The sequence below is a fragment of the Staurois parvus genome, unplaced genomic scaffold (assembly GCF_062004578.1).
Source record: "Staurois parvus isolate SC_StPar_1 unplaced genomic scaffold, SC_StPar_1.0 ptg001697l, whole genome shotgun sequence".
Classification (NCBI taxonomy): domain Eukaryota; kingdom Metazoa; phylum Chordata; class Amphibia; order Anura; family Ranidae; genus Staurois; species Staurois parvus.
The window spans coordinates 46,088-73,879 of NW_028319493.1; the positions used below are offsets into that span (position 1 = coordinate 46,088).

The following is a 27,792-nucleotide window of genomic DNA, read 5'->3' on the forward strand; positions in this document are numbered from 1 at the left end:
TGCACAGATGGCCACAGCTGCTCAGATGTACATTGTCAGCATTCCGGCAATTTTGTGACAATTCCATGCCGAGACGACCAGATGGGGTCTCGGTGAAAGATCTCTGTGTATATGGCCTGCTTGTAAACATTCCTCACCCCCCAAGGCCTCCGGACTTGTGACTTGGAGATCTAAGGATGAGCCGAGCTCTCTCAGGTCATGTGTTCCGGATTAGAGATGCTTAATACGTTTTTTTTTTACTGAAACTGGAACAAATCTCTGGAAAAGACGTTACTCAGGCCGGTGTTTTCAATGATTCCTCCATACTGATCTGTGAGATTGACCTCCGGGAGAAGACAGGCTGGTGTCCCAAAATTCCTCCATACAGCTTCTGATCTGATCTGTGAGATCAATCTCTGAGAGAAGACGTTGGTCAGGCTGGTATCCAGAGATTCCTCCATACAATCTGGGATCTGATCTGTGAGATCGATCTCCGGGAGAGGGCGTTGGTCAGGCTGGTGTCTAGAGATTTCTCCATACAGCATGGGATCTGATCTGTGAGATCGATCTCCGGGAGAGGGCGTTGGTCAGGCTGGTGTCTAGAGATTCCTCCATACAGCATGGGATCTGATCTATGAAATTGATCTGTGGGTGAAGGCATTATGCTGATGTCTAGAGATTCCTTCATACAGCATGGGATCTGATCTGTGGGATCGATCTGCAGGAGAAGACGTTACTCAGGGTAATGTCCAGAGCAATCTGGGATCTGATCTTTGAGATCAGTCTCCAGGAGAAGACATTGGTCAGCCTGGTGTTCAGAGATTCCTCCATACAATCTGGGATCTGATCTGTGAGATCGATCTCTGGGAGAAGACATTGGTCTGGCTGGTGTTCAGAGATTCCTCCATACAATTTGTGATCTGATCTGTGAGATTGACCTCCGGGAGAAGACAGGCTGGTGTCCCAAAATTCCTCCATACAGCCTCTGATCTGATCTGTGAGATCAATCTCTGAGAGAAGACGTTGGTAAGGCTGGTATCCAGAGATTCCTCCATACAATCTGGGATCTGATCTGTGAGATCGATCTCCGGGAGAGGGCGTTGGTCAGGCTGGTATCCAGAGATTCCTCCATACAATCTGGGATCTGATCTGTGAGATCGATCTCCGGGAGAGGGCGTTGGTCAGGCTGGTATCCAGAGATTCCTCCATATAATCTGGGATCTGATCTGTGAGATCGATCTCCGGGAGAGGGCGTTGGTCAGGCTGGTGTCTAGAGATTCCTCCATACAGCATGGGATCTGAGCTATGAAATTGATCTGTGGGTGAAGGCATTATGCTGATGTCTAGAGATTCCTTCATACAGCATGGGATCTGATCTGTGGGATCGATCTGCAGGAGAAGACGTTACTCAGGGTAATGTCCAGAGCAATCTGGGATCTGATCTTTGAGATCAGTCTCCAGGAGAAGACATTGGTCAGCCTGGTGTTCAGAGATTCCTCCATACAATCTGGGATCTGATCTGTGAGATCGATCTCTGGGAGAAGACATTGGTCTGGCTGGTGTTCAGAGATTCCTCCATACAATTTGTGATCTGATCTGTGAGATCGATCTCTGGGAGAAGACGTTGGTCAGGCTGGTGTTCAGAGATTCATCCCAAAGGTGATCAGTAGGGTTGAGGTCAGGGCTCTGTACAGGACACTGGAGTTCCTCCACCCCAAACCCGTTCATCCATGTCTTTATGGAGCTGTTCAGTACGATTGAGGCCAGGGCTCTGTGCGGAACACTTGAGTCCCTCACCATCAATCTGGTCAAACCATGTCTTTATGAAGCTGTTCAGTAGAGTTGAGATTGGGCTTCTGTGAAGAGTACACCAGCTCCTCCATGCCAAACTGGTTGAACCATGTCTTTATGGAGATGTGATCCCAGTGGTTGAGGTTGGTGGTTGGTGATTCCAGGGGGTAGTGGATGATTGTGGTGGCTAAGGTTAGTGATCCCAGCGGGTGGAGGGTGTGGTTGACAGTTGGTGATCCCAGGTGGCGGTGGCTGAGGATCGTGGTTGTTGATCCCACAGGGTGGTAGATGAGTGCAGTAGCTGAGGTTTGAAGTTGGTGATACCAGCAGGCAATGAGTGTGAAGACTGAAGCTGGTGGTCGGTGATTCCAGTGAGCAGTGCGTGAGTGTAGTGACTGAGGTTGGTGGTCCCAGGGGCTAGAGGGAGCACACTCTCACACCAAGAGGCATGCTGCTCTTGCGTTTGTTGTCAGGCAGTAGAGGGAGCTCACTCCATAAGGATGTGGAGTTGCCCGCTTTGTGACCATAATATCCTCCACTCTTCTGGGAAGGCTTCCCACAAGATTTTGGAGGGTGTCTATGGGAATTTGTGGCATTTTGCGAGGCCAGATACTGACGAGAAGACCTGGCTCACCATCGGTGTTCCAATTAATTCCAAAAGCGTTCGGTAGGGTTGAGCTCTGAACTGGTCAACCCATGTCTAAATGGAGCCGGTCCAAACTGGTCAACCCGTATCTTTATGGAGCTGATCTAATCTAGTAAACCCATGTCTTTATGGAACTGGTCCAAACTGGTCAACCCATGTCTTTATGGAACTGGTCCAAACTGGTCAACCCATGTCTTTATGGAGCTGGTCCAAACTGGTCAACCCATGTCTTTATGGAGCTGGTCCAAACTGGTCAACCCATGTCTTTATGGAGCTGGTCCAATCTAATCAACCCATGTCTTTATGGAGCCTGTCCAAACTGGTCAACCCATGTCTTTATGGAGCTGGTCCAATCTAATCAACCCATGTCTTTATGGAGCTGGTCCAAACTGGTCAACCCATGTCTTTATGGAGCTGGTCCAATCTAATCAACCCATGTCTTTATGGAGCTGGTCCAAACTGGTCAACCCATGTCTTTATGGAGCTGGTCCAATCTAATCAACCCATGTCTAAATGGAGCCGGTCCAAACTGGTCAACCCGTATCTTTATGGAGCTGGTCTAATCTAGTTAACTCATGTCTTTATGGAGCTGGTCCAAATCTGGCTTTGTACACGGGGGACAGTCATGGGGGAACAGAAAAGGGTCTTCACCAAACTGTTACCAGGAGGTTGGAAGATCACACTTGTCTACAATGTCTTTGTATGATGTGGTATTAATGGTACCCCTCATTCGGCGTGGTGGTTGAGGTTGGTGACGGAGTGTGATTCCATCCGGGGGGGGGGGGGGGGGGAAGTGTGGTAGCTGAGGTTGGTGACGGCGTGTGATTCCGGGGGAGGGGGGGAGTGCTGTGGCTGAGGTTGGTGACGGTATGTGATTCCGGGGGGGGGGGGGTGTGGGAGTGCGGTGGGGCTGAGGTTGGTGGTGACGGTATGTGATTCCGGGGGGGGGGGGGGGGGGTTGAGTGCGGTGGCTGAGGTTGGTGACGGTATGTTGTCCTCCGGAGACGATCCCACATTGGGAAATGTTTCCTCCTAGAGCCGTCATTATCCGGGTGTAACTAATAACACCGGCCCGGGATTGTTTCTGGAGCTGGGCCAGCTGTGATGTAACCTGGATTAGATGCCTCGTGCCTCAGGGGGTGGGGGGGGGGGTGAGGAGCTCTAGGAGGTTCTGTCGGTGCCGGGACATCTCCATGACTCCACTCACACGTCTATATATCGGTGCCGGGACGTCTCCATGACTCCACTCACGCTTCTACATATCGGTGCCGGGACGTCTCCATGACTCCACTCACGCTTCTACATATCGGTGCCGGGACGTCTCCATGACTCCACTCACGCTTCTACATATCGGTGCCGGGACGTCTCCATGACTCCACTCACACGTCTACATATCGGTGCCGGGACGTCTCCATGACTCCACTCACACGTCTACATATCGGTGCCGGGACGTCTCCATGACTCCACTCACGCTTCTACATATCGGTGCCGGGACGTCTCCATGACTCCACTCACACGTCTACATATCGGTGCCGGGACGTCTCCATGACTCCACTCACGCTTCTACATATCGGTGCCGGGACGTCTCCATGACTCCACTCACGCTTCTACATATCGGTGCCGGGACGTCTCCATGACTCCACTCACACTTCTACATATCGGTGCCGGGACGTCTCCATGACTCCACTCACACTTCTACATATCGGTGCCGGGACGTCTCCATGACTCCACTCACACTTCAACATATCGGTGCCGGGACGTCTCCATGACTCCACTCACACTTCAACATATCGGTGCCGGGACGTCTCCATGACTCCACTCACACTTCAACATATCGGTGCCGGGACGTCTCCATGACTCCACTCACACGTCTACATATCGGTGCCGGGACGTCTCCATGACTCCACTCACGCTTCTACATATCGGTGCCGGGACGTCTCCATGACTCCACTCACACTTCTACATATCGGTGCCGGGACGTCTCCATGACTCCACTCACACTTCTACATATCGGTGCCGGGACGTCTCAAGACTCCACTCACACTTCTACATATCGGTGCCGGGACGTCTCAAGACTCCACTCACACTTCTACATATCGGTGCCGGGACGTCTCCATGACTCCACTCACACTTCTACATGTCGGTGCCGGGACGTCTCCATGACTCCACTCACACTTCTACATATCGGTGCCGGGACGTCTCCATGACTCCACTCACGCTTCTACATATCGGTGCCGGGACGTCTCCATGACTCCACTCACACTTCTACATATCGGTGCCGGGACGTCTCCATGACTCCACTCACGCTTCTACATATCGGTGCCGGGACGTCTCCATGACTCCACTCACACTTCTACAGATCGGTGCCGGGACGTCTCCATGACTCCACTCACACGTCTATATGGAGTTTGGCTTGCACTGGGCAGGTTGCAGCATCGGCTCCGTTGGTGGCTCGGGATCCACATGGGTCTCGTAGTTACCGGTGTGCCCTTCATGCCGATCACATGACCCGCCAGAGTAGATGACGCTCCCCCTGGCGGGGGAGGAGTCTCACTTGAATCCCAGCTCTGTGCAGGCAAGGAGGATCCTGGGATGTCCGCCCGCACTTGTTGCCGTGGTAGCCGGGAATACGGGAACGATTTTTGGTAGTTGGATAAAATTACAAATGTGGCCCCTCCCCCTACGGGAGGAAAGGAGGTCTCCCATCGGTATAGGGAGGGGTTCTCTACAGTAAGAGCGCTGTATCTGCGGCCCCAATGTCATTACAAAGGGGATATCACATGTATGGGAAAAAGAGATCTCCCATTGGGATAGGGAGGGGTTCATTACGGTAAGAGCGCTGTATGTGTGGTCCTAATGATGATACAAAGGGGACATCAGATGTGATTGGAGGAAAGATTTCCCATCAGTATAGGGAGGGGCTCTTCACAGTAAAAGTGCTGCAGCTATAATCCTAAAGACAATATGAAGAGATCAGGTGTACATGGAGGAGAGGGAGATTTCCTGTCAGTATAGGGAGGGGTTCATTACAGTAAGAGCGCTGTATGATGATACAAGGGGGACATGTCATTTTAATGGAGGCTTGGAGATTTCTCATCGATTTAAGGAGGGGTTCTCTACAGTAAGAGCGCTGTATCTGTGGTCCCAATGTAATTACAAAGGGGATATCACATGTATAGAAAAAAGGAGTTTTCCCATTGGAATAGGGAGGGGTTCATTACGGTAAGAGTGCTGCATGTGTGGTCCTAATGATGATACAAAGGGGACATCAGATGTGATTGGAGGAAAGATTTCCCATCAGTATAGGGAGGGGATCTTCACAGTAAACGTGGTGTAGCTATAATCCTAAACAATATGAAGAGGACATCAGGTGTTCAAGGAGGAAAGGGAGGGGCTCTTTGTAGTAAGAGCACTGTAGTTGTGGTCCCAGTAATGATAAGACGATGACATCAGATGTGTATAGAAGGAAGATTAATCATCAGTGGAGGGGCTTTTTACAGTAAGAGCATTATAGCTGTTGTCTCAGTGAACTAACAAAGGAGACATCAGATGTGTATGTAGGATCGGGGATTTCCCATCAGTATAGGGAGGGGCTCTTTACAGTAAGTGCACTATAGTTGTTCTCCTAATGACCATATGAAGGGAACATCAGATGTGTATGGAGGAATGAAGATTTCCCATCAGTATAGGGAGAGATTCTTCACAGTAAGAGCTCTGTAACTGTGGTCCTAATGATGATATGAAAGGACATCAGATTATATTGAAGATAAGAAGGTTCCCATTGCTTTACGGAGGGTTCTTTACAGTAAAAGCACTGTAGCAATGTCATTATGAAGGGGATATCACATATACATGGAAGAAAGGAGATTTTCCATCAGTATAGGGAGGGGTTCATTATGGTAAGAGCGCTGTATGTGTGGTCCTAATGACATTACAAAGGGGACATCAGATGTGTATGGAGGAAAGATTTCCCATCAGTATAGGGAGGGGCTCTTCATGGTAAGAGTACTGTAGCTGTGGTCCTAAAGACATTCAAAGGGGACATCAGAGAGAGGTTCTTTACTGTAAGAGCGCTGTATCTGTGGTCTTAATGGTGATACGAAAAGACATCAGATGTTATTGGCAGTAAGAAGATTTATCTTTGCTTTATGGAGGGATTCTTTATAGTAATAGCACTGTAGTTGTTGCCTTAATGTGATTAAGAAGGGGATATGCATGAAGGAAAGGGGATTTCCCATTGCTATAGGGAGGGGTTCTTTATTGTAAGAGCCCCAGTGAAAATACAAAGGAGGCATCAGATGTGTATGGAGCAAAAGGGATTTCCCATCAGTATGAGGAGGTGCTCTTTTTGGTAAGAGCACTGTAGCTGTGTTCCCAAAGACAATACAAAAAGGGACTTCAGATTTGTATAGAGGAAAGATTTCAATCAATATAGGGAGGGGCTCTTTATGGTAAAAGTGTTTTAGCTGTGGTCCCAATGATGACACAAAGGGGGGCATCAGATATTTATAGAGGGAAGGAGTACTGTGGCCCCAATGATGATACGATTGGGTCATCAGAAAGAAGATTTACCATTGGTGGAGGGGCTGTTTACTGTAAGAGCACTATAGCTGTAGTCCCAATGACCATACAAAGGGGGCATCAGATGTGTATGGAGGAAATGAGATTTCCCATCAGTATAGAGTGGGGCTCTTTACGGTAAGTGCACTGTAGCTGTTCCAATGACCATACGAAGGAGATTTCCTATCAAAATAGGGGGAGGAGCTCTTTACAGTAACAGTGCGGTAGCAGCAATAATACAAAGAGGACACCAGATGTGTCAGGAAGAAAGAGCGCCCATCCGTATTTGGAGGGGTTCTTTAGGGTAACAGTGGTGTAGCCAAGGTCCCAATGACGATACGAAGAGGATATCAGCTGTCTATGGAGGAAAAGAGACTTATCATCAGAGATTTTCAATTGATATAAGTAAGGGCTCTTTACAGTAAGAGTCTTGTAGCTTTGCCCCAATAAAACCCATAGGAAGCATCAGATATGAACTGAGAGAACGGAGATTTCCTATCAGTATAGGGAGGGGCTCTTTATGGTAAGAGCACTATAGGAGTGTGGAATTGTCTGCAACATCAATACTGGGATTTCCATACAGGACGGGAACTGATCATAGATGACAGGGTGGGAGGAGTCACCCCGGGGAGGTGGGATTGGGCACAGCTGCCCCCAGAGGTGGGGTGATGGTGTTGCGGCCCCACTTGGTGTGATACACCAGGAATCCTTTCATAGTTAACTCCTAATTCCCCCTCCCCCCAGGACCCCCTCCTCCACCAGGACCCCCTCCACCAGGACCACCTCCCCCCAGGGCCACCTCCTCGCCCAGGTCCCCCCTCCCCCCAGGACCCCCTCCTCCACCAGGACCCCCTCTCCTCACCCAGGTCCCCCTCCTCGCCCAGGTCCCCCTCCTCCACCAGGACCCCCTCTCCTCACCCAGGACCCCCTCCCCCCAGGACCCCCTCCTCCACCAGGACCCTCTCTCCTCACCCAGGTCCCCCTCCTCGCCCAGGTCCCCCTCCTCCACCAGGACCCCCTCTCCTCACCCAGGACCCCCTCCCCCCAGGACCCCCTCCTCCACCAGGACCCCCTCTCCTCACCCAGGACCCCCTCCTCCACCAGGACCCCCTCTCCTCACCCAGGACCACCTCCCCCCAGGGCCCCCTCCTCGCCCAGGTCCCCCTCCCCCCAGGACCCCCTCCGCCACCAGGACCCCTTCTCCTCACCCAGGACCCCCTCCCCCCAGGACCCCCTCCTCCACCAGGACCCCCTCTCCTCACCCAGGACCCCCTCCTCCACCAGGACCCCCTCTCCTCACCCAGGACCCCCTCCACCAGGACCACCTCCCCCCGGACCACCTCCCCCCAGGGCCCCCTCCTCGCCCAGGACCCCCTCCCCCCAGGACCCCCTCCTCCACCAGGACCCCCTCCCCCCAGGACCTCCTCCACCCCAGGACCCCCTCCTCGCCCAGGCCCCCCTCCTCCACCAGGACCCCCTCCCCCCACGACCCCCTCACCCAGGACCCCCTCCCCCCACCCAGGGCCCCCCTCCTCACCCCAGGGCCCCCCTCCTCCACCAGGACCCCTTCCCCCCAGGCCCCCCTCTTCGCCCAGGACCCTCTCCTCGCCCAGGACCCCCTCCTCCACCAGGATCCCCTCGCCCAGGACCCCCTCCCCCCAGGCCCCTTTCCTCGCCCAGGACCCCCTCCCCCCAGGACCCCCTCCTCGCCCAGGACCTCCTCCTCGCCCAGGGCCCCCCTCCAGCCTAGGACCCCCTCCTCGCCCAGGACCCCCTCCTCCACCAGGACCTCCTCCACCCACAACTTTCACACAATAGGCTTCTTATCCCCCCCCCCCCCATTGGGTGAGATAAGGCTCTGCCAGTCTGTACTTGCTGCTCGGAATTCCCCCCCCCCCCCCCCGACACCTCACCCTACCTGGCTGTGACTACACTCTGTTACTACCTGCCTATGACATCACCTGACCCACCACCTCCCCTCCCCCAACACACCTGTGTACACACCACCTGCAGATACCGAGAATGACACCCGGCATCCGGGACAGGAGAAGTGGGACTGTGCAGAGTCCATACATACAGAATGGGGTCAGATACCGAGAATGACACCCGGCATCCGGGACAGGAGAAGTGGGACTGTGCAGAGTCCATACATACAGAATGGGGACAGATACCGAGAATGACACCCGGCATCCGGGACAGGGAAGTGGGACTGAGCAGAATCCATACATACAGAATGGGGACAGATACCGAGAATGACACCCGGCATCCGGGACAGGAGAAGTGGGACTGTGCAGAGTCCATACATACAGAATGGGGACAGATACCGAGAATGACACCCGGCATCCGGGACAGGGAAGTGGGACTGAGCAGAATCCATACATACAGAATGGGGACAGATACCGAGAATGACACCCGGCATCCGGGACAGGAGAAGTGGGACTGAGCAGAATCCATACATACAGAATGGGGACAGATACCGAGAATGACACCCGGCATCCGGGACAGGAGAAGTGGGACTGTGCAGAGTCCATACATACACAACATAGACAGAGGAACCATGTACATCGTTATCACTGTGATCAAGGACTATCACTGGCACGCATGGACCAAGGTAGCCATGCACAACGAGCTGTTCCTGGCCAGGAAGATCGCAGACGTAGTCCTCTCGGAGGGCCAAGGTAGCCATGCACAACGAGCTGTTCCTGGCCAGGAGAGTCGCAGACGTAGTCCTCTCAGAGGGCCAAGGTAGCCATGCACAACGAGCTGTTCCTGGCCAGGAAAGTCGCAGATGTAGTCCTCTCAGAGGACCAAGGTAGCCAGGCACAACGAGCTGTTCCTGGCCAGGAAGATCGTAGATGTAGTCCTCTCAGAGGGCCAAGGTAGCCATGCACAACGAGCTGTTCCCGGCCAGGAAGATCGTAGACGTAGTCCTCTCAGAGGGCCAAGGTAGCCATGCACAACGAGCTGTTCCTGACCAGGAAAGTCGCAGACGTAGTCCTCTCAGAGGACCAAGGTAGCCATGCACAACGAGCTGTTCCTGGCCAGGAAAGTCGCAGACGTAGTCCTCTCGGAGGACCAAGGTAGCCATGCACAACGAGCTGTTCCTGGCCAGGAAAGTCGTAGACGTAGTCCTCTCGGAGGACCAAGGTAGCCATGCACAACAAGCTGTTCCTGTCCAGGAGAGTCGCAGACGTAGTCCTCTCGGAGGACCAAGGTAGCCATGCACAACGAGCTGTTCCTGTCCAGGAGAGTCGCAGACGTAGTCCTCTCGGAGGACCAAGGTAGCCATGCACAACAAGCTGTTCCTGTCCAGGAGAGTCGCAGACGTAGTCCTCTGAGGACCAAGGTAGCCATGCACAACGAGCTGTTCCTGGCCAGGAGAGTCGCAGACGTAGTCCTCTCAGAGGGCCAAGGTAGCCATGCACAACGAGCTGTTCCTGGCCAGGAAAGTCGCAGATGTAGTCCTCTCAGAGGACCAAGGTAGCCATGCACAACGAGCTGTTCCTGGCCAGGAAGATCGTAGATGTAGTCCTCTCAGAGGGCCAAGGTAGCCATGCACAACGAGCTGTTCCCGGCCAGGAAGATCGTAGACGTAGTCCTCTCAGAGGGCCAAGGTAGCCATGCACAACGAGCTGTTCCTGACCAGGAAAGTCGCAGACGTAGTCCTCTCAGAGGACCAAGGTAGCCATGCACAACGAGCTGTTCCTGGCCAGGAAAGTCGCAGACGTAGTCCTCTCGGAGGACCAAGGTAGCCATGCACAACGAGCTGTTCCTGGCCAGGAAAGTCGTAGACGTAGTCCTCTCGGAGGACCAAGGTAGCCATGCACAAAAAGCTGTTCCTGTCCAGGAGAGTCGCAGACGTAGTCCTCTCGGAGGACCAAGGTAGCCATGCACAACGAGCTGTTCCTGTCCAGGAGAGTCGCAGACGTAGTCCTCTCGGAGGACCAAGGTAGCCATGCACAACAAGCTGTTCCTGTCCAGGAGAGTCGCAGACGTAGTCCTCTGAGGACCAAGGTAGCCATGCACAACGAGCTGTTCCTGGCCAGGAGAGTCGCAGACGTAGTCCTCTCAGAGGGCCAAGGTAGCCATGCACAACGAGCTGTTCCTGGCCAGGAAAGTCGCAGATGTAGTCCTCTCAGAGGACCAAGGTAGCCATGCACAACGAGCTGTTCCTGGCCAGGAAGATCGTAGATGTAGTCCTCTCAGAGGGCCAAGGTAGCCATGCACAACGAGCTGTTCCCGGCCAGGAAGATCGTAGACGTAGTCCTCTCAGAGGGCCAAGGTAGCCATGCACAACGAGCTGTTCCTGACCAGGAAAGTCGCAGACGTAGTCCTCTCAGAGGACCAAGGTAGCCATGCACAACGAGCTGTTCCTGGCCAGGAAAGTCGCAGACGTAGTCCTCTCGGAGGACCAAGGTAGCCATGCACAACGAGCTGTTCCTGGCCAGGAAAGTCGTAGACGTAGTCCTCTCGGAGGACCAAGGTAGCCATGCACAACGAGCTGTTCCTGGCCAGGAAGATCGCAGACGTAGTCCTCTCGGAGGACCAAGGTAGCCATGCACAACAAGCTGTTCCTGTCCAGGAGAGTCGCAGACGTAGTCCTCTCGGAGGACCAAGGTAGCCATGCACAACAAGCTGTTCCTGTCCAGGAGAGTCGCAGACGTAGTCCTCTGAGGACCAAGGTAGCCATGCACAACGAGCTGTTCCTGGCCAGGAGAGTCGCAGACGTAGTCCTCTCAGAGGGCCAAGGTAGCCATGCACAACGAGCTGTTCCTGGCCAGGAGAGTCGCAGACGTAGTCCTCTCAGAGGGCCAAGGTAGCCATGCACAACGAGCTGTTCCCGGCCAGGAAGATCGTAGATGTAGTCCTCTCAGAGGGCCAAGGTAGCCATGCACAACGAGCTGTTCCTGGCCAGGAAAGTCGCAGATGTAGTCCTCTCAGAGGACCAAGGTAGCCAGGCACAACGAGCTGTTCCTGGCCAGGAAGATCGTAGATGTAGTCCTCTCAGAGGGCCAAGGTAGCCATGCACAACGAGCTGTTCCCGGCCAGGAAGATCGTAGACGTAGTCCTCTCAGAGGGCCAAGGTAGCCATGCACAACGAGCTGTTCCTGGCCAGGAAAGTCGCAGACGTAGTCCTCTCGGAGGACCAAGGTAGCCATGCACAACGAGCTGTTCCTGGCCAGGAAAGTCGTAGACGTAGTCCTCTCGGAGGACCAAGGTAGCCATGTACAACGAGCTGTTCCTGGCCAGGAAAGTCGTAGACGTAGTCCTCTCGGAGGACCAAGGTAGCCATGCACAACGAGCTGTTCCTGGCCAGGAAAGTCGTAGACGTAGTCCTCTCGGAGGACCAAGGTAGCCATGCACAACGAGCTGTTCCTGGCCAGGAAAGTCGCAGACGTAGTCCTCTCGGAGGACCAAGGTAGCCATGCACAACGAGCTGTTCCTGGCCAGGAAGATCGCAGACGTAGTCCTCTCAGAGCTGAGGTGGATGAAGAGTTTCCTGCTTCCCATCCCCCCTATAGTAGAAGTGCTGCAGGGCGACACGGGTGTATAAATCACATATATATATACATGAGTTTGCATCTCCAGTAGGGGGAGCACGTGCGCCCTTCCCACACCACCATTCGGTGATTACTTGCTGGCACCTGGTGATTGCCGAGGTTGTCCAATGGAGGGGAGAACTGTATGTAAACAACACAGATCTCTCCCCTGCGCACTGCTTTGTATGGCTCTGCATAGCAGCATGCTCACAGTGAAACACTCCCAGCACACAGGTAACCCTTTGATCACCCCAGATGTTAACCCCTTCCTGCCCAGTGCCACTAGTACAGTGTCAGGGCTTATTAGCACCCATTCCTGCATTGGTGTCACTGGAGATGTCAGTGACACCAAGTCAGTCCCCCCCCCCCCCCAGTGTCAGAATGCCACCACAGTCCCGCTATAAGTCGCTGATCGCCGCCAGTAGAAAGAAAACATCCCAGTATCTCTGACGCCATTTGTAAGCGCTATAACTTTCACGTAAACCGATTCATTCCGGGATTTCCCAGCGAAGACACGGAGCCGGAGACATGACGAAATTTATGACGAAATGTGATTTCTTATTTTTATTTTTTTACTGGATATTATTTATAGCAAAATGTCAAAAATATTGTTTTTTTTCCCCTCAAAATTGTCTTTTTTAAACAGATGTGTTGTTGCATGACCGCGCAATTGTTAAAGAAACAGCGCCGTATCACAAAAAATGGCATGGTCGGGGGGAGGGGGGAAATCCTCTGGAGCGGGAGGGGTTAAACTGCTGAGTTTCTGACCTGAAGCATATGTAAGCAGTTGTTACATTGTTGTTATTGTCATGTGTATTTGTATGATGGTTACAGGTTTGTTACTTTGTATTGTTTGTTTTTACAAATAAAAATATCCATAAATACAGAATAAGGACAGGTGTCAGTGATGGGGAATGTGTGACAGTGGCGCCCTCTGGTGGCCCTGGAGTGTCAGTGTTCAGTGATGGGGAATGTGTGACAGTGGCGCCCTCTGGTGGCCCTGGAGTGTCAGTGTTCAGTGATGGGGAATGTGTGTCAGTGGCGCCCTCTGGTGGCCCTGGAGTGTCAGTGTTCAGTGATGGGGAATGTGTGTCAGTGGCGCCCTCTGGTGGCCCTGGAGTGTCAGTGTTCAGTGATGGGGAATGTGTGTCAGTGGCGCCCTCTGGTGGCCCTGGAGTGTCAGTGTTCAGTGATGGGGAATGTGTGTCAGTGGCGCCCTCTGGTGGCCCTGGAGTGTCAGCGTTCAGTGATGGGGAATGTGTGACAGTGGCGCCCTCTGGTGGCCCTGGAGTGTCAGCGTTCAGTGATGGGGAATGTGTGTCAGTGGCGCCCTCTGGTGGCCCTGGAGTGTCAGCGTTCAGTGATGGGGACTGTGTGTCAGTGGCGCCCTCTGGTGGCCCTGGAGTGTCAGTGTTCAGTGATGGGGAGTGTGTGACAGTGGCGCCCTCTGGTGGCCCTGGAGTGTCGTCAGTGTTCAGTGCTGGGGAGTGTGTGTCAGTGGCGCCCTCTGGTGGCCCTGGAGTGTCAGTGTTCAGTGATGCGGAATGTGTGACAGTGGCACCCTCTGGTGGCCCTGGAGTGTCGTCAGTGTTCAGTGCTGGGGAGTGTGTGTCAGTGGCGCCCTCTGGTGGCCCTGGAGTGTCAGTGTTCAGTGATGGGGAATGTGTGACAGTGGCGCCCTCTGGTGGCCCTGGAGTGTCAGTGTTCAGTGATGGGGAATGTTTGTCAGTGGCGCCGTCTGGTGGCCCTGGAGTGTCAGTGTTCAGTGCTGGGGAATGTGAGTCAGTGGCGCCCTCTGGTGGCCCTGGAGTGTCAGTGTTCAGTGATGGGGAATGTGTGACAGTGGCGCCCTCTGCTGGCCCTGGAGTGTCAGTGTTCAGTGCTGGGGAATGTGTGTCAGTGGCGCCCTCTGGTGGCCCTGGAAGGTCAGTGTTCAGTGATGGGGAATGTGTGTCAGTGGCGCCCTCTGGTGGCCCTGGAGTGTCAGTGTTCAGTGATGGGGAATGTGTGACAGTGGCGCCCTCTGGTGGCCCTGGAGTGTCAGTGTTCAGTGATGGGGAATGTGTGTCAGTGGCGCCCTCTGGTGGCCCTGGAGTGTCAGTGTTCAGTGATGGGGAATGTGTGACAGTGGCGCCCTCTGGTGGCCCTGGAGTGTCAGTGTTCAGTGATGGGGAATGTGTGTCAGTGGCGCCCTCTGGTGGCCCTGGAGTGTCAGTGTTCAGTGCTGGGGAATGTGTGACAGTGGCGCCCTCTGGTGGCCCTGGAGTGTCAGTGTTCAGTGATGGGGAATGTGTGACAGTGGCGCCCTCTGGTGGCCCTGGAGTGTCGTCAGTGTTCAGTGCTGGGGAGTGTGTGTCAGTGGCGCCCTCTGGTGGCCCTGGAGTGTCAGTGTTCAGTGATGCGGAATGTGTGTCAGTGGCGCCCTCTGGTGGCCCTGGAGTGTCAGTGTTCAGTGATGGGGAATGTGTGTCAGTGGCGCCCTCTGCTGGCCTTGGAAGGTCAGATTATGCAATTATTGCTGGTAGGTGAATTGATCGGAATGTACTGGATGTGATGAGACTTTAGATTGTAAACTCCTGGGGATAGGGACTGACGGGAATGTACCGGATGTATTGAGCTGCATAAATTATCTCCACTATGTAAATGAATGAATTTGTCCCAATACGGAGGGTCTTCATGTCTCCCGCACTCAGCGTTCACTTTCCTCCTTCCTGTCTATATACAGTCATGGCCGAAATTGTTGGCACCCTTGATATTTCTCCAGGAAATCATGTATTTCTCACGAAACGTATTGCATTAACACATGTTTTGCTATACACATGTTTATTCCCTTTGTGTGTATTGGGACAAAACAAAAAAAGGGAGGAAAGAAAGCAAATTCGACATAATGTCACACAAACCTCCAAAAATGGGCTGGACAAAAGTATTGGCACCCTTTCACAACTGCGGATAAATAAGAATGTTACAAGCATGTGATGCTCCTGTAAACTCACCTGGGGCAAGTAACAGGTGTGGGCAATATAGAAATCACACCTGAAAGCAGATAAAAAGGAGAGACGTTCACTTAACCTTTGCATTGTGTGTCTGTCTGTGCCACACTAAGCATGGACAACAGAAAGAGGAGACGAGAACTGTCTGAGGACCTGAGAACCAAAATTGTGGCAAAATATCAACAATCTCAAGGTTACAAGTCCATCTCCAGAGAACTAGATTTGCCTTTGTCCACAGTGCGCAACATTATCAAGAAGTTTGCAACCCATGGCACTGTAGCTAATCTCCCTGGTCGTGGACGGATGAGGAAAATTGATGAAAGATTGCAACGCAGAATAGTCCGGATGGTGGATAAGCAGCCCCAAACATGTTCCAAAGACATTCAAGCTGTCCTGCAGGCTCAGGGAGCATCAGTGTCAGCGCGAACTATCCGTCGACATTTAAATGAAATGAAACGCTATGGCAGGAGACCCAGGAGGACCCCACTGCTGACACAGAGACATAAAAAAGCAAGACTACAGTTTGCCAAAATGTACTTGAGTAAGCCAAAAGCCTTCTGGGAAAACGTCTTGTGGACAGATGAGACCAAGATAGAGCTTTTCGGTAAAGCACATCATTCTACTGTTTACCGAAAACGGAATGAGGCCTACAAAGAACAAAACACAGTACCTACGGTAAAATATGGTGGAGGTTCAATGATGTTTTGGGGTTGTTTTGCTGCCTCTGGCACTGGGTGCCTTGACTGTGTGCAAGGCATCATGAAATCTGAGGATTACCAAAGGATTTTGGGTCGCACTGTAGGGCCCAGTGTCAGAAAGCTGGGTTTGCGTCCAAGATCCTGGGTCTTCCAGCAGGACAATGACCCCAAACATACGTCAAAAAGCACTCAGAAATGGATGGCAAAGAAGCGCTGGAGAGTTCTGAAGTGGCCAGCAATGAGCCCAGATCTAAATCCCATTGAACACCTGTGGAGAGATCTTAAAATTGCTGTTGGGAAAAGGTGTCCTTCCAATAAGAGAGACCTGGAGCTGTTTGCAAAGGAAGAGTGGTCCAAAATTCCGGGTGAGAGGTGTCAGAAGCTTATTGATGGTTATAGGAAGCGACTGATTTCAGTTATGTTTTCCAAAGGGTGTGCAACCAAATATTAAGTTAAGGGTGCCAATACTTTTGTCCAGCCCATTTTTGGGGTTTTGTGTGACATTATGTCATATTTGCTTTTCTGCCTCTGTTTTATATTTGTTCCAATACATACAAAGGGAATAAACATGTGTATAGCAAAACATGTGTTAATGCAATACCTTTTTTGTGTGAAATACTTGATTTTCAGGAAAAATATCAAGGGTGCCAACAATTTCGGCCATGACTGTATATATATGTTCAGTATATACACGTGGCTGAGCTCCGCCCCCTGCAGCTCGCTGTACATTGGCTCCTCAGTGGGTGTCACTGGAATAGATGCGCTGTGCTGGCAGTAGGGGGCGCTGTCGGTGGGATAGGATACAGGACTGAGATGTTCTATAATCACCAGTCCCTATAACTCCTCCCTCCTCTTCCCATAACTCCTCCCTCCTCTTCCCATAACTCCTCCCTGTACTCCCTATACCTCCTCCCTCTACTCCCTATACCTCCTCCCTCCCTATACCTCCTCCCTCCCTATACCTCCTCCCTCCTCACTCCCTATTCTTCCTCCCTCTGCTCCCTATACCTCCTCCCTCCTCACTCCCTATACCTCCTCCCTCCTCACTCCCTATTCTTCCTCCCTCTGCTCCCTATACCTCCTCACTCCCCATACCCCCCCCCGTTCCCTATATATCCTCCCTCCTCACTCCCTATACCTCCTCCCTCCTCACTCCCTATACCTCCTCACTCCCTATACCTCCTCCCGCCTCACTCCCTATACCTCCTCCCTCTGCTCCCTATACCTCCTCCCTCTGCTCCCTATACCTCCTCCCTCTGCTCCCTATACCTCCTCCCTCTGCTCCCTATACCTCCTCCCTCTGCTCCCTATACCTGCTCCCTCTGCTCCCTATACCTCCTCACTCCCCATACCCCCCCCGTTCCCTATATATCCTCCCTCCTCACTCCCTATACATCCTCCCTCTGCTCCCTATACCTCCTCCCTCCTCACTCCCTATACCTCCTCCCTCCTCACTCCCTATACCTCCTCCCTCCTCACTCCCTATACCTCCTCCCTCCCTACACCTCCTCCCTCCTCACTCCCTACACCTCCTCCCTCCCCACACCTCCTCCCTCCCCATACCCCCCCCCCGTTCCCTATATACAGTTGTGTCCAAAATTATTCAACCCCCACTGAAATTGAGTGTTTTGGCCAGTTTGACATTGCTTTTGATCATTCAGTCATCTTGCTTACATTTACATTAAAGAGGCACTTGTAGGTCAGACAAATATAACATAACAGTTATAATGAAATAACCACAAATGTCTTTTCTGTGCTCACAGCATTATCAGTTTTATTCAACCCCCAAGTGACATTCAATCTTAGTACTTAGTACAGCATCCTTTTACAGTTATAACAGCTTTTAAACGTGAAGCATAGCTTGACACAAGTGTCTTGCAGCGATCTACGGGTATCTTCGCCCATTCTTCATGGGCAAAGGCCTCCAGTTCAGTCACATTCTTAGGCTTGCGCACTGCAACTGCTTTCTTTAAGTCCCACCAGAGGTTCTCAATCGGATTTAAGTCTGGTGACTGCGATGGCCACTCCAAAATGTTCCAGCCTTTCCTCTGCAACCATGCTCTAGTGGACTTGGAGGTATGCTTGGGATCATTGTCCTGTTGAAAGGTCCAACGTCTCCCAAGCCTCAGGTGTGTGACGGACTGCATCACGTTTCCATCCAATATCTCCTGGTACTGAAGAGAATTCATGGTACCTTGCACACGCTGAAGCTTCCCTGTACCTGCAGAAGCAAAACAGCCCCAAAGCATGATTGACCCTCCACCATGCTTCACAGTAGGCAAGGTGTTCTTTTCATCATAGGCCTTGTTCTTCCTCCTCCAAACATAGCGTTGATCCATGGGCCCAAACAGTTCTAATTTTGTTTCATCAGTCCACAGAACACTATCCCACAACTTTTGTGGTTTGTCCACATGGCTTTTGGCATACTGCAGTCGACTCTTCTTATTCTTTGGAGACAGCAAGGGGGTACGCCTGGGAGTTCTGGCACGGAGGCCTTCATTACGCAGTGTGCGTCTTATTGTCTGGGCTGAAACTTCTGTACCCACATCTGACAAATCTTTTCTCAGTTCCTCAGCAGTCACACGGGGACTTCTCTCCACTCTACGCTTCAGGTAGCGCACAGCAGTCGAAGTCAGCATCTTCTTTCTGCCACGACCAGGTAGCGTTTCAACAGTGCCCTTTGCCTTGAATTTGCGAATGATGCTTCCTAAGGTGTCTCTTGGTATGTTTAACATCTTTGCAATCTTCTTATAGCCATTGCCCTTCCTGTGAAGAGAAATCACCTCTTCTCTTGTCTTCCTGGACCATTCTCTTGCCTTCACCATGTTTGTAACCACACCAGTAAATGTCTAGAAGGAGCTGAGTATCACAGTCATTTTAAAGCTGCCTAATTGGTGCTTATTATGCTTGATTGCTGCTCGGTGACATCCACAGGTGTTTTCAATACCTGATGGAAAGCACCTGTATGAACCTCTGTTCTTCAGAGTGGTAGTCTTTAAGGGGTTGAATAATTGTGGCAATGAAGAAACCACATAAGAACCATTTACTACTGTATTACATAAACAATTGATGTCATTTTAGTTGCATTTGGGTAGTTACAACGTCCTTGTAGGATTTGATTCTGAATACAATTCCAAATGTACACTATAGTCCCTAAACCCCTTTACAGCATTGGGGGTTGAATAATTTTGGCCACAACTGTATCCTCCCTCCTCACTCCCTATACCTTCTCACTCCCTATACCTCCTCCCTCCTCACTCCCTATACCTCTTCCCTCCTTATACCTCCTCCCTCTGCTCTCTATACCTCCTCACTCCCTATACCTCCTCCCTCCTCACTCCCTATACCTCTTCCCTCCCTATACCTCCTCCCTCCCTATACCTCCTCCCTCCCTATACCTCCTCCCTCCTCACTCCCTATACCTCCTCCCTCCCTATACCTCCTCACTCCCTATACCTCCTCCCTCCCTATACCTCCTCACTCCCTATACCTCCTCCCTCTGCTCCCTATACCTCCTCCCTCCTCACTCCCTATACCTCCTCACTCCCTATACCTCCTCCCTCTGCTCCCTATACCTCCTCACTCCCTATACCTCCTCACTCCCTATACCTCCTCCCTCCTCACTCCCTATACCTCCTCCCTCCTCACTCCCTATACCTCCTCCCTCTGCTCCCTATACCTCCTCCCTCCTCACTCCCTATACCTCCTCACTCCCTATACCTCCTCACTCCCTATACCTCCTCCCTCCTCACTGCCTATACCTCCTCCCTCCTCACTCCCTATACCTCCTCCCTCCCTATACCTCCTCCCTCTGCTCCCTATACCTCCTCACTCCCTATACCTCCTCCCTCCTCACTCCCTATACCTCCTCACTCCTCACTCCCTATACCTCCTCCCTCTGCTCCCTATACCTCCTCCCTCCCTATACCTCCTCCCTCCCTATACCTCCTCCCTCCTCACTCCCTATACCTCCTCCCTCCCTACACCTCCTCCCTCCTCACTCCCTACACCTCCTCCCTCCCCACACCTCCTCCCTCCCCATACCCCCCCCCCCCCCCCGTTCCCTATATATCCTCCCTCCTCACTCCCTTTACCTTCTCACTCCCTATACCTCTTCCCTCCTTATACCTCCTCCCTCCTCCCTCTGCTCTCTATACCTCCTCACTCCCTATACCTCCTCCCTCCTCACTCCCTATACCTCTTCCCTCCCTATACCTCCTCCCTCCCTATACCTCCTCCCTCCTCACTCCCTATACCTCCTCCCTCCTCACTCCCTATTCTTCCTCCCTCTGCTCCCTATACCTCCTCACTCCCCATACCCCCCCCCCCCCCGTTCCCTATATATCCTCCCTCCTCACTCCCTATACATCCTCCCTCTGCTCCCTATACCTCCTCCCGCCTCACTCCCTATACCTCCTCCCTCCTCACTCCCTATACCTCCTCACTCCCTATACCTCCTCCCGCCTCACTCCCTATACCTCCTCACTCTGCTCCTTATACCTCCTCCCTCTGCTCCCTATACCTCCTCCCTCTGCTCCCTATACCTGCTCCCTCTGCTCCCTATACCTCCTCACTCCCCATACCCCCCCCCGTTCCCTATATATCCTCCCTCCTCACTCCCTATACATCCTCCCTCTGCTCCCTATACCTCCTCCCTCCTCACTCCCTATACCTCCTCCCTCCTCACTCCCTATACCTCCTCCCTCCCTACACCTCCTCCCTCCTCACTCCCTACACCTCCTCCCTCCCCACACCTCCTCCCTCCCCATACCCCCCCCCCCCCCCGTTCCCTATATATCCTCACTCCCTATACCTCCTCACTCCCTTTACCTTCTCACTCCCTATACCTCCTCCCTCCTCACTCCCTATACCTCCTCCCTCCCTATACCTCCTCCCTCCCTATACCTCCTCACTCCCTATACCTCCTCCCTCCTCACTCCCTATACCTCCTCCCTCCCTATACCTCCTCCCTCCCTATACCTCCTCACTCCCTATACCTCCTCCCTCCTCACTCCCTATACCTCCTCCCTCCCTATACCACCTCCCTCCCTATACCTCCTCCCTCCTCACTCCCTATACCTCCTCACTCCCTATACCTCCTCCCTCTGCTCCCTATACCTCCTCACTCCCTATACCTCCTCACTCCCTATACCTCCTCCCTCCTCACTCCCTATACCTCCTCCCTCCTCACTCCCTATACCTCCTCCCTCTGCTCCCTATACCTCCTCCCTCCTCACTCCCTATACCTCCTCACTCCCTATACCTCCTCCCTCTGCTCCCTATACCTCCTCACTCCCTATACCTCCTCACTCCCTATACCTCCTCACTCCCTATACCTCCTCCCTCCTCACTGCCTATACCTCCTCCCTCCTCACTCCCTATACCTCCTCCCTCTGCTCCCTATACCTCCTCCCTCCTCACTCCCTATACCTCCTCCCTCTGCTCCCTATACCTCCTCACTCCCTATACCTCCTCCCTCCTCACTCCCTATACCTCCTCACTCCTCACTCCCTATACCTCCTCCCTCTGCTCCCTATACCTCCTCCCTCCCTATACCTCCTCCCTCCTCACTCCCTATACCTCCTCCCTCCCTACACCTCCTCCCTCCTCACTCCCTACACCTCCTCCCTCCCCACACCTCCTCCCTCCCCATACCCCCCCCCCCCCCGTTCCCTATATATCCTCCCTCCTCACTCCCTTTACCTTCTCACTCCCTATACCTCTTCCCTCCTTATACCTCCTCCCTCCTCCCTCTGCTCTCTATACCTCCTCCCTCCCTATACCTCCTCACTCCCTATACCTCCTCCCTCCTCACTCCCTATACCTCTTCCCTCCCTATACCTCCTCCCTCCCTATACCTCCTCACTCCCTATACCTCCTCCCTCCTCACTCCCTATACCTCCTCCCTCCCTATACCTCCTCACTCCCTATACCTCCTCCCTCCCTATACCTCCTCCCTCCCTATACCTCCTCCCTCCCTATACCTCCTCCCTCCTCACTCCCTATACCTCCTCCCTCTGCTCCCTATACCTCCTCCCTCCTCAATCCCTATACCTCCTCACTCCCTATACCTCCTCCCTCTGCTCCCTATACCTCCTCACTCCCTATACCTCCTCCCTCCTCACTCCCTATACCTCCTCCCTCCTCACTCCCTATACCTCCTCCCTCTGCTCCCTATACCTCCTCCCTCCTCACTCCCTATACCTCCTCACTCCCTATACCTCCTCCCTCTGCTCCCTATACCTCCTCACTCCCTATACCTCCTCACTCCCTATACCTCCTCCCTCCTCACTCCCTATACCTCCTCCCTCTGCTCCCTATACCTCCTCCCTCCTCACTCCCTATACCTCCTCACTCCCTATACCTCCTCCCTCTGCTCCCTATACCTCCTCACTCCCTATACCTCCTCACTCCCTATACCTCCTCACTCCTCACTCCCTATACCTCCTCCCTCCTCACTCCCTATACCTCCTCACTCCTCACTCCCTATACCTCCTCCCTCTGCTCCCTATACCTCCTCCCTCCCTATACCTCCTCCCTCCTCACTCCCTATACCTCCTCCCTCCTCACTCCCTATACCTCCTCACTCCCTATACCTCCTCCCTCCTCACTCCCTATACCTCCTCCCTCCACTCTCTATGACTCTGCTCAGTTTCTTTCTGGCAATCCTCCTATCACTTACTGGTTATGCTGCACCTCACTGTATGCCAGTTTAGGGCCCCTGTGGCCCCAGAGCCCAGCTAGAGGCTGCCTGGGGATGCTGTGTCCCCATCTGTTTGGTCATACTCTCTCCATCTGTATATGAAGTATTGGGGGCCCCGTGGTGTCTTGTGTGGCCCCGGCTGGCCTCCTTTGAGTCCTCCTCACCATGACCCGTCTGGTCATACTCTCTCCTTGTCTGTATATGAAGTACTGGGGGCCCCGTAGTGTCAAGTGTGGCCCTGGCTGGTCCTCTCTGAGTCCTCCCTCATTGTCTGTATATGAAGTATTGGGGGCCCCGTGGTGTCATGTGTGGCCCCAGCTGGTCTCCTTTGAGTCCTCCCCACCATGACCCATCTGGTCATACTCTCTCCTTTTCTGTAAATTGAGTATTGGGGGCCCCGTGGTGTCATGTGTGGCCCCGGCTGTGCACTGGAAGCGGTGTGTGTGGTGAGTCAGGGAGGAGGGCCGGCTGCTGCCATGAATGGGGGTCTTTCAGAGGGAGGCTGAGCCGGGAGAGGCGGAAGGAACAGGAGAGAGAGGAAGACGGAGGGAGAGACGTGGACAGGAGGGGAGAGAGGAAGCCGGGAGGGGGGACTGAGTACAGCTGGGACTATGGTCTGTGTGTGACTGAGGACTGAGTACAGGACTGAGTACAGGACCAAGTACAGCTGGGACTGTGGTGTGTGTGTGTGCCCGGGGACTGAGTACAGCTGGGACTATAGTCTGTGAGTGACCAGGGACTGAGTACAGGACTGAGTACAGCTGGGACTGTGGTCTGTGAGTGACCGGGGACTGAGTACAGGACTGAGTACAGCTGGGACTATAGTCTGTGAGTGACCGGGGACTGAGTACAGGACTGAGTACAGCTGGGACTGTGGTCTGTGAGTGCCCGGGGACTGAGTACAGGACTGAGTACAGCTGGGACTATAGTCTGTGAGTGACCGGGGACTGAGTACAGGACTGAGTACAGCTGGGACTTTGGTCTGTGACCGGGGACTGTGTGCAGGACCTCGCGCTCGGTGTAAACACTGCGCTTCCTATTCCCGAGTGTCTGCAGCTCTCACACAGTTGGTCAGTCAGTGCTGTGGGGGGCGCTCCGGGACGGGGACAGTGGGGGGGGGGATGGGTTGGAGGTGACAGTGGGGGGTGTTGGTTAGGAGGTTGTGTCAGATGTTAGTGTTGGGGGGTAGTGGGGTGCAGCCATGGCGCAGGACAAGGGGCGACCCTGGGAGCCCCCCGATATCTGGTCTGACATGGAGGACAAGCTGTGGATCCTGCAGGACATGAACATGATGTACATCAGACAGATCGCCCTCAGCCTGCAGGTAATCCGGATCACCCCGGGAGGGGTCCCCTCTCCTACTGGGGTCACCCTGCTGGGGGGCTGTAGAGGGATTTTATCATTTATCTCCAGAATCCCCATTTATCTCCTAAATCCTCCTGAATCCCCATTTATCTCCAGAATCCTCATTTATCTCCTGAATCCCCATTTATCTCCAGAATCCCCATTTATCTCCAGAATCCCCATTTATCTCCTGAATCCCCATTTATCTCCTGAATCCCCATTTATCTCCTTAATCCTCATTTATCTCCTGAATCTTCATTTATATCCTAAATCCTCCTGAATCCTCATTTCCGGATCTTCAGGTTTGTTGAGGTATCTACAGAGCACTCATCAGACCTTCAGGTTTGGCTTATCTGTAGAGCTCTTTCTAGACCTTCAGGTTCAGTGAGTTATCCACAGGGTGCTCTCCAGACCTTTGGATTTAGTGAGTTTATCTCCCATTTATCTCCAGAATTGCCATTTATCTCCTGAATCATCATTTATCTCCTGAATCGTCATTTATTTCCTGAATTGTCATTTATTTCCTGAATCGTCATTTATTTCCTGAATCCTCCTTTATCTCCTGAATCCTCCAGAATTGTCATTTATTTTCTGAATCATCATTTATCTCCAGAATCCTCCAGAATCCTCATTTATCTCCTGAATCCTCCAGAATCCTCATTTATCTCCAGAATCCTCATTTATCTCCAGAATTGATCTTTCATTGTCTATGTTTTGCAGTGGTAACAATACTACCAGATTGTAGCCTATGATCCTCACTACGAGTGTCTACCAAGGTCCTATCCCCAGTTCTAGCCTCCTACTATGGGATACGTAGATGGCCTTCTGTTGAGGGAACAGTCAACTTCAACCCTAAATAGACCCTGAAGTGGTTGAGTTGGATTTTGACCCTTCAGCTATCGGCGCTGACACTGGACACTTGGAATGTTTAGGTCCAGTCCGAGGAACAACCTTTTTTTCCTAGTCTTTCAACCTTCTGACTCTCTGCTCCAAGATTCGGGCTCTGCATTGTAGGAGTCATCCGACTCCGCAAGTCTGCATTAGAGTTCTGGCCTTCAGGATGGTCTCCTTGAAGGCAGTGCCAATCGCTGCACTCAGACCTCTACAACACGGCCATCTGTCTTTCTGGGACAGACAATGTGACTCCACTAACACTCAGGAACAGACTACCTCTGGTCTGGGGGCTCAGAAATCCAGTCGTGGAGCTGGGAAAATCACTGTCTTGGAAGATCTTGGCACTGGATGGCCTCCTGACTGGATGGTGGACACTACTAGACAGCTTGTTACTGCAGGGTACTTGGTTGATGGAGTAATTACGTTTTCCAGTCACCATTGTGGAGCTATTTGGCTGTCTCTGTGACTGTGGAAGCCTCACCTGGAGGGTCATCTGATCAGGGTCCATTTGGACATAGCCATGGCGGTGGCATACTTTGATCAACAGGGAGGAACCAGACCTCTTGCTGCTTCAAGTAAGATAGCAAATATTCTATCCTGGACAGAACTCCATGTTCCAGTCTTTTCTGCCATCAGCACTCCAGGTGTAGACAATTGGTGGGCAACCAGAAGAATGGTTTCTACACCTGGAAATGTTTCAGGACCTGTATCACAGGTGGGGTTGCCAAATGTGGTCCCTGTGGCTACAGGTTCAGCCTAAAACTGAGCAGGTTTGTCTCCTCTGGTGGAATCGGTGGATGCTCTAGTGGCTCAGCGGGATCAGGGCAGCCTTATCTAATGACTTCTCTGAAAGATGGAGATGGAGGGCATTTCTGTGCTGCTCATACTGTCCAACTGGCCCAGTTGGCTGTGGTACTCCAACCCGAACGAACATCTTTTGGACACTCCTTGGCAGGGGCGGACTGACCATTTGGAAACTCGGGTACTGCCCGAGGGCCCAGGGTCAGTAGGGGGCCCCATGAGATGCCCCTGGTACCTTTTTCATAGGCTTTTTTGAGTTTGGGCAAGGACACAGGGGCCTCATGATCCCCTATGCCCGGGGGCCCCATGAGTTGTCAGTCCGCCCCTACTCCATGGTCTTTTCCAGATTGAAAATATCTCTTTTGTCAAGGTTGGGTCTACCATCCCGCTTCACAGTCGCTGGCGTTAACAGCATGGGTGGTGAAGTCCAGGTCTTCAGAGACACGGGGAGTCAGTAGTTCCCACTGTGTGTAAAACTTGGAAATCTACTTCTTGCAAGGTTTACCATTGTCCATGGAAGGCTTGCTCTGCCTGGTGTGAAGAAAGATGGTTTCACCTGAGGACATACTACGACACGAATGCCGACCATTTTGCAATTGGGTCTGGATCAACATGGCCCTCTCGTATCCTCAAAGGGCAAACCTTGACCCTCGAAATCTCATTCCAAATATGCTAGTCTGCCATTTCTTGGTGAAGACCTTTGTATGAGAATCCCCCATGTAGTGCCTCCTGTGACCCTACAAGATCTCAGTTTAGTTCTGTTGGCCCTGTTAAGGCAGTAAAAGCTGATTGTCTCGGATTACCTGAATCCTGCGTCCCTCAATGAACTTCAAGACTCGGATTATCTGAATCCTGCGTCCCTCAATGAACTTCAAGACTCGGATTACCTGAATCCTGCGTCCCTCAATGAACTTCAAGACTCGGATTACCTGAATCCTGCGTCCCTCAATGAACTTCAAGACTCGGATTATCTGAATCCTGCGTCCCTCAATGAACTTCAAGACTCGGATTACCTGAATCCTGCGTCCCTCAATGAACTTCAAGAACTCGGATTACCTGAATCCTGCGTCCCTCAATGAACTTCAAGACTCGGATTACCTGAATCCTGCGTCCCTCAATGAACTTCAAGACTCGGATTACCTGAATCCTGCGTCCCTCAATGAACTTCAAGAACTCGGATTACCTGAATCCTGCGTCCCTCAATGAACTTCAAGACTCGGATTACCTGAATCCTGCGTCCCTCAATGAACTTCAAGAACTCGGATTACCTGAATCCTGCGTCCCTCAATGACCTTCAAGAACTCGGATTACCTGAATCCTGCGTCCCTCAATGAACTTCAAGACTCGGATTATCTGAATCCTGCGTCCCTCAATGAACTTCAAGACTCGGATTACCTGAATCCTGCGTCCCTCAATGAACTTCAAGACTCGGATTACCTGAATCCTGCGTCCCTCAATGAACTTCAAGACTCGGATTATCTGAATCCTGCGTCCCTCAATGAACTTCAAGACTCGGATTATCTGAATCCTGCGTCCCTCAATGAACTTCAAGACTCGGATTACCTGAATCCTGCGTCCCTCAATGAACTTCAAGACTCGGATTACCTGAATCCTGCGTCCCTCAATGAACTTCAAGACTCGGATTACCTGAATCCTGCGTCCCTCAATGAACTTCAAGACTCGGATTACCTGAATCCTGCGTCCCTCAATGAACTTCAAGACTCGGATTACCTGAATCCTGCGTCCCTCAATGAACTTCAAGACTCGGATTACCTGAATCCTGCGTCCCTCAATGAACTTCAAGACTCGGATTACCTGAATCCTGCGTCCCTCAATGAACTTCAAG

General features: G+C 52.5%; 1 protein-coding gene across 9 annotated transcripts in view; it reads left to right on the forward strand.

The window, feature by feature from the left end:
- The window catches only part of RTKN (rhotekin), a 100,262-nt gene that overhangs the window by 23,039 nt on the left and 49,431 nt on the right, over positions 1 to 27,792 (forward strand). For 6 of the 9 annotated variants that reach the window (XR_016308639.1, XR_016308640.1, XR_016308641.1 and 3 more), the window contains exon 1: positions 24,056 to 24,231. The exons of 2 other annotated variants lie outside the window; for them this stretch is intronic. Coding sequence is in view for 2 of the 7 variants with exons in the window: in XM_089663473.1 (XP_089519599.1) it covers positions 24,109 to 24,231 (123 nt within the window). In the remaining 5 variants the exon portion in view is untranslated. Of the gene's footprint in view, positions 1 to 24,054; positions 24,232 to 27,792 lie in introns of those variants that run through there. One more of the 9 variants, XM_089663477.1, reaches the window with a different exon arrangement.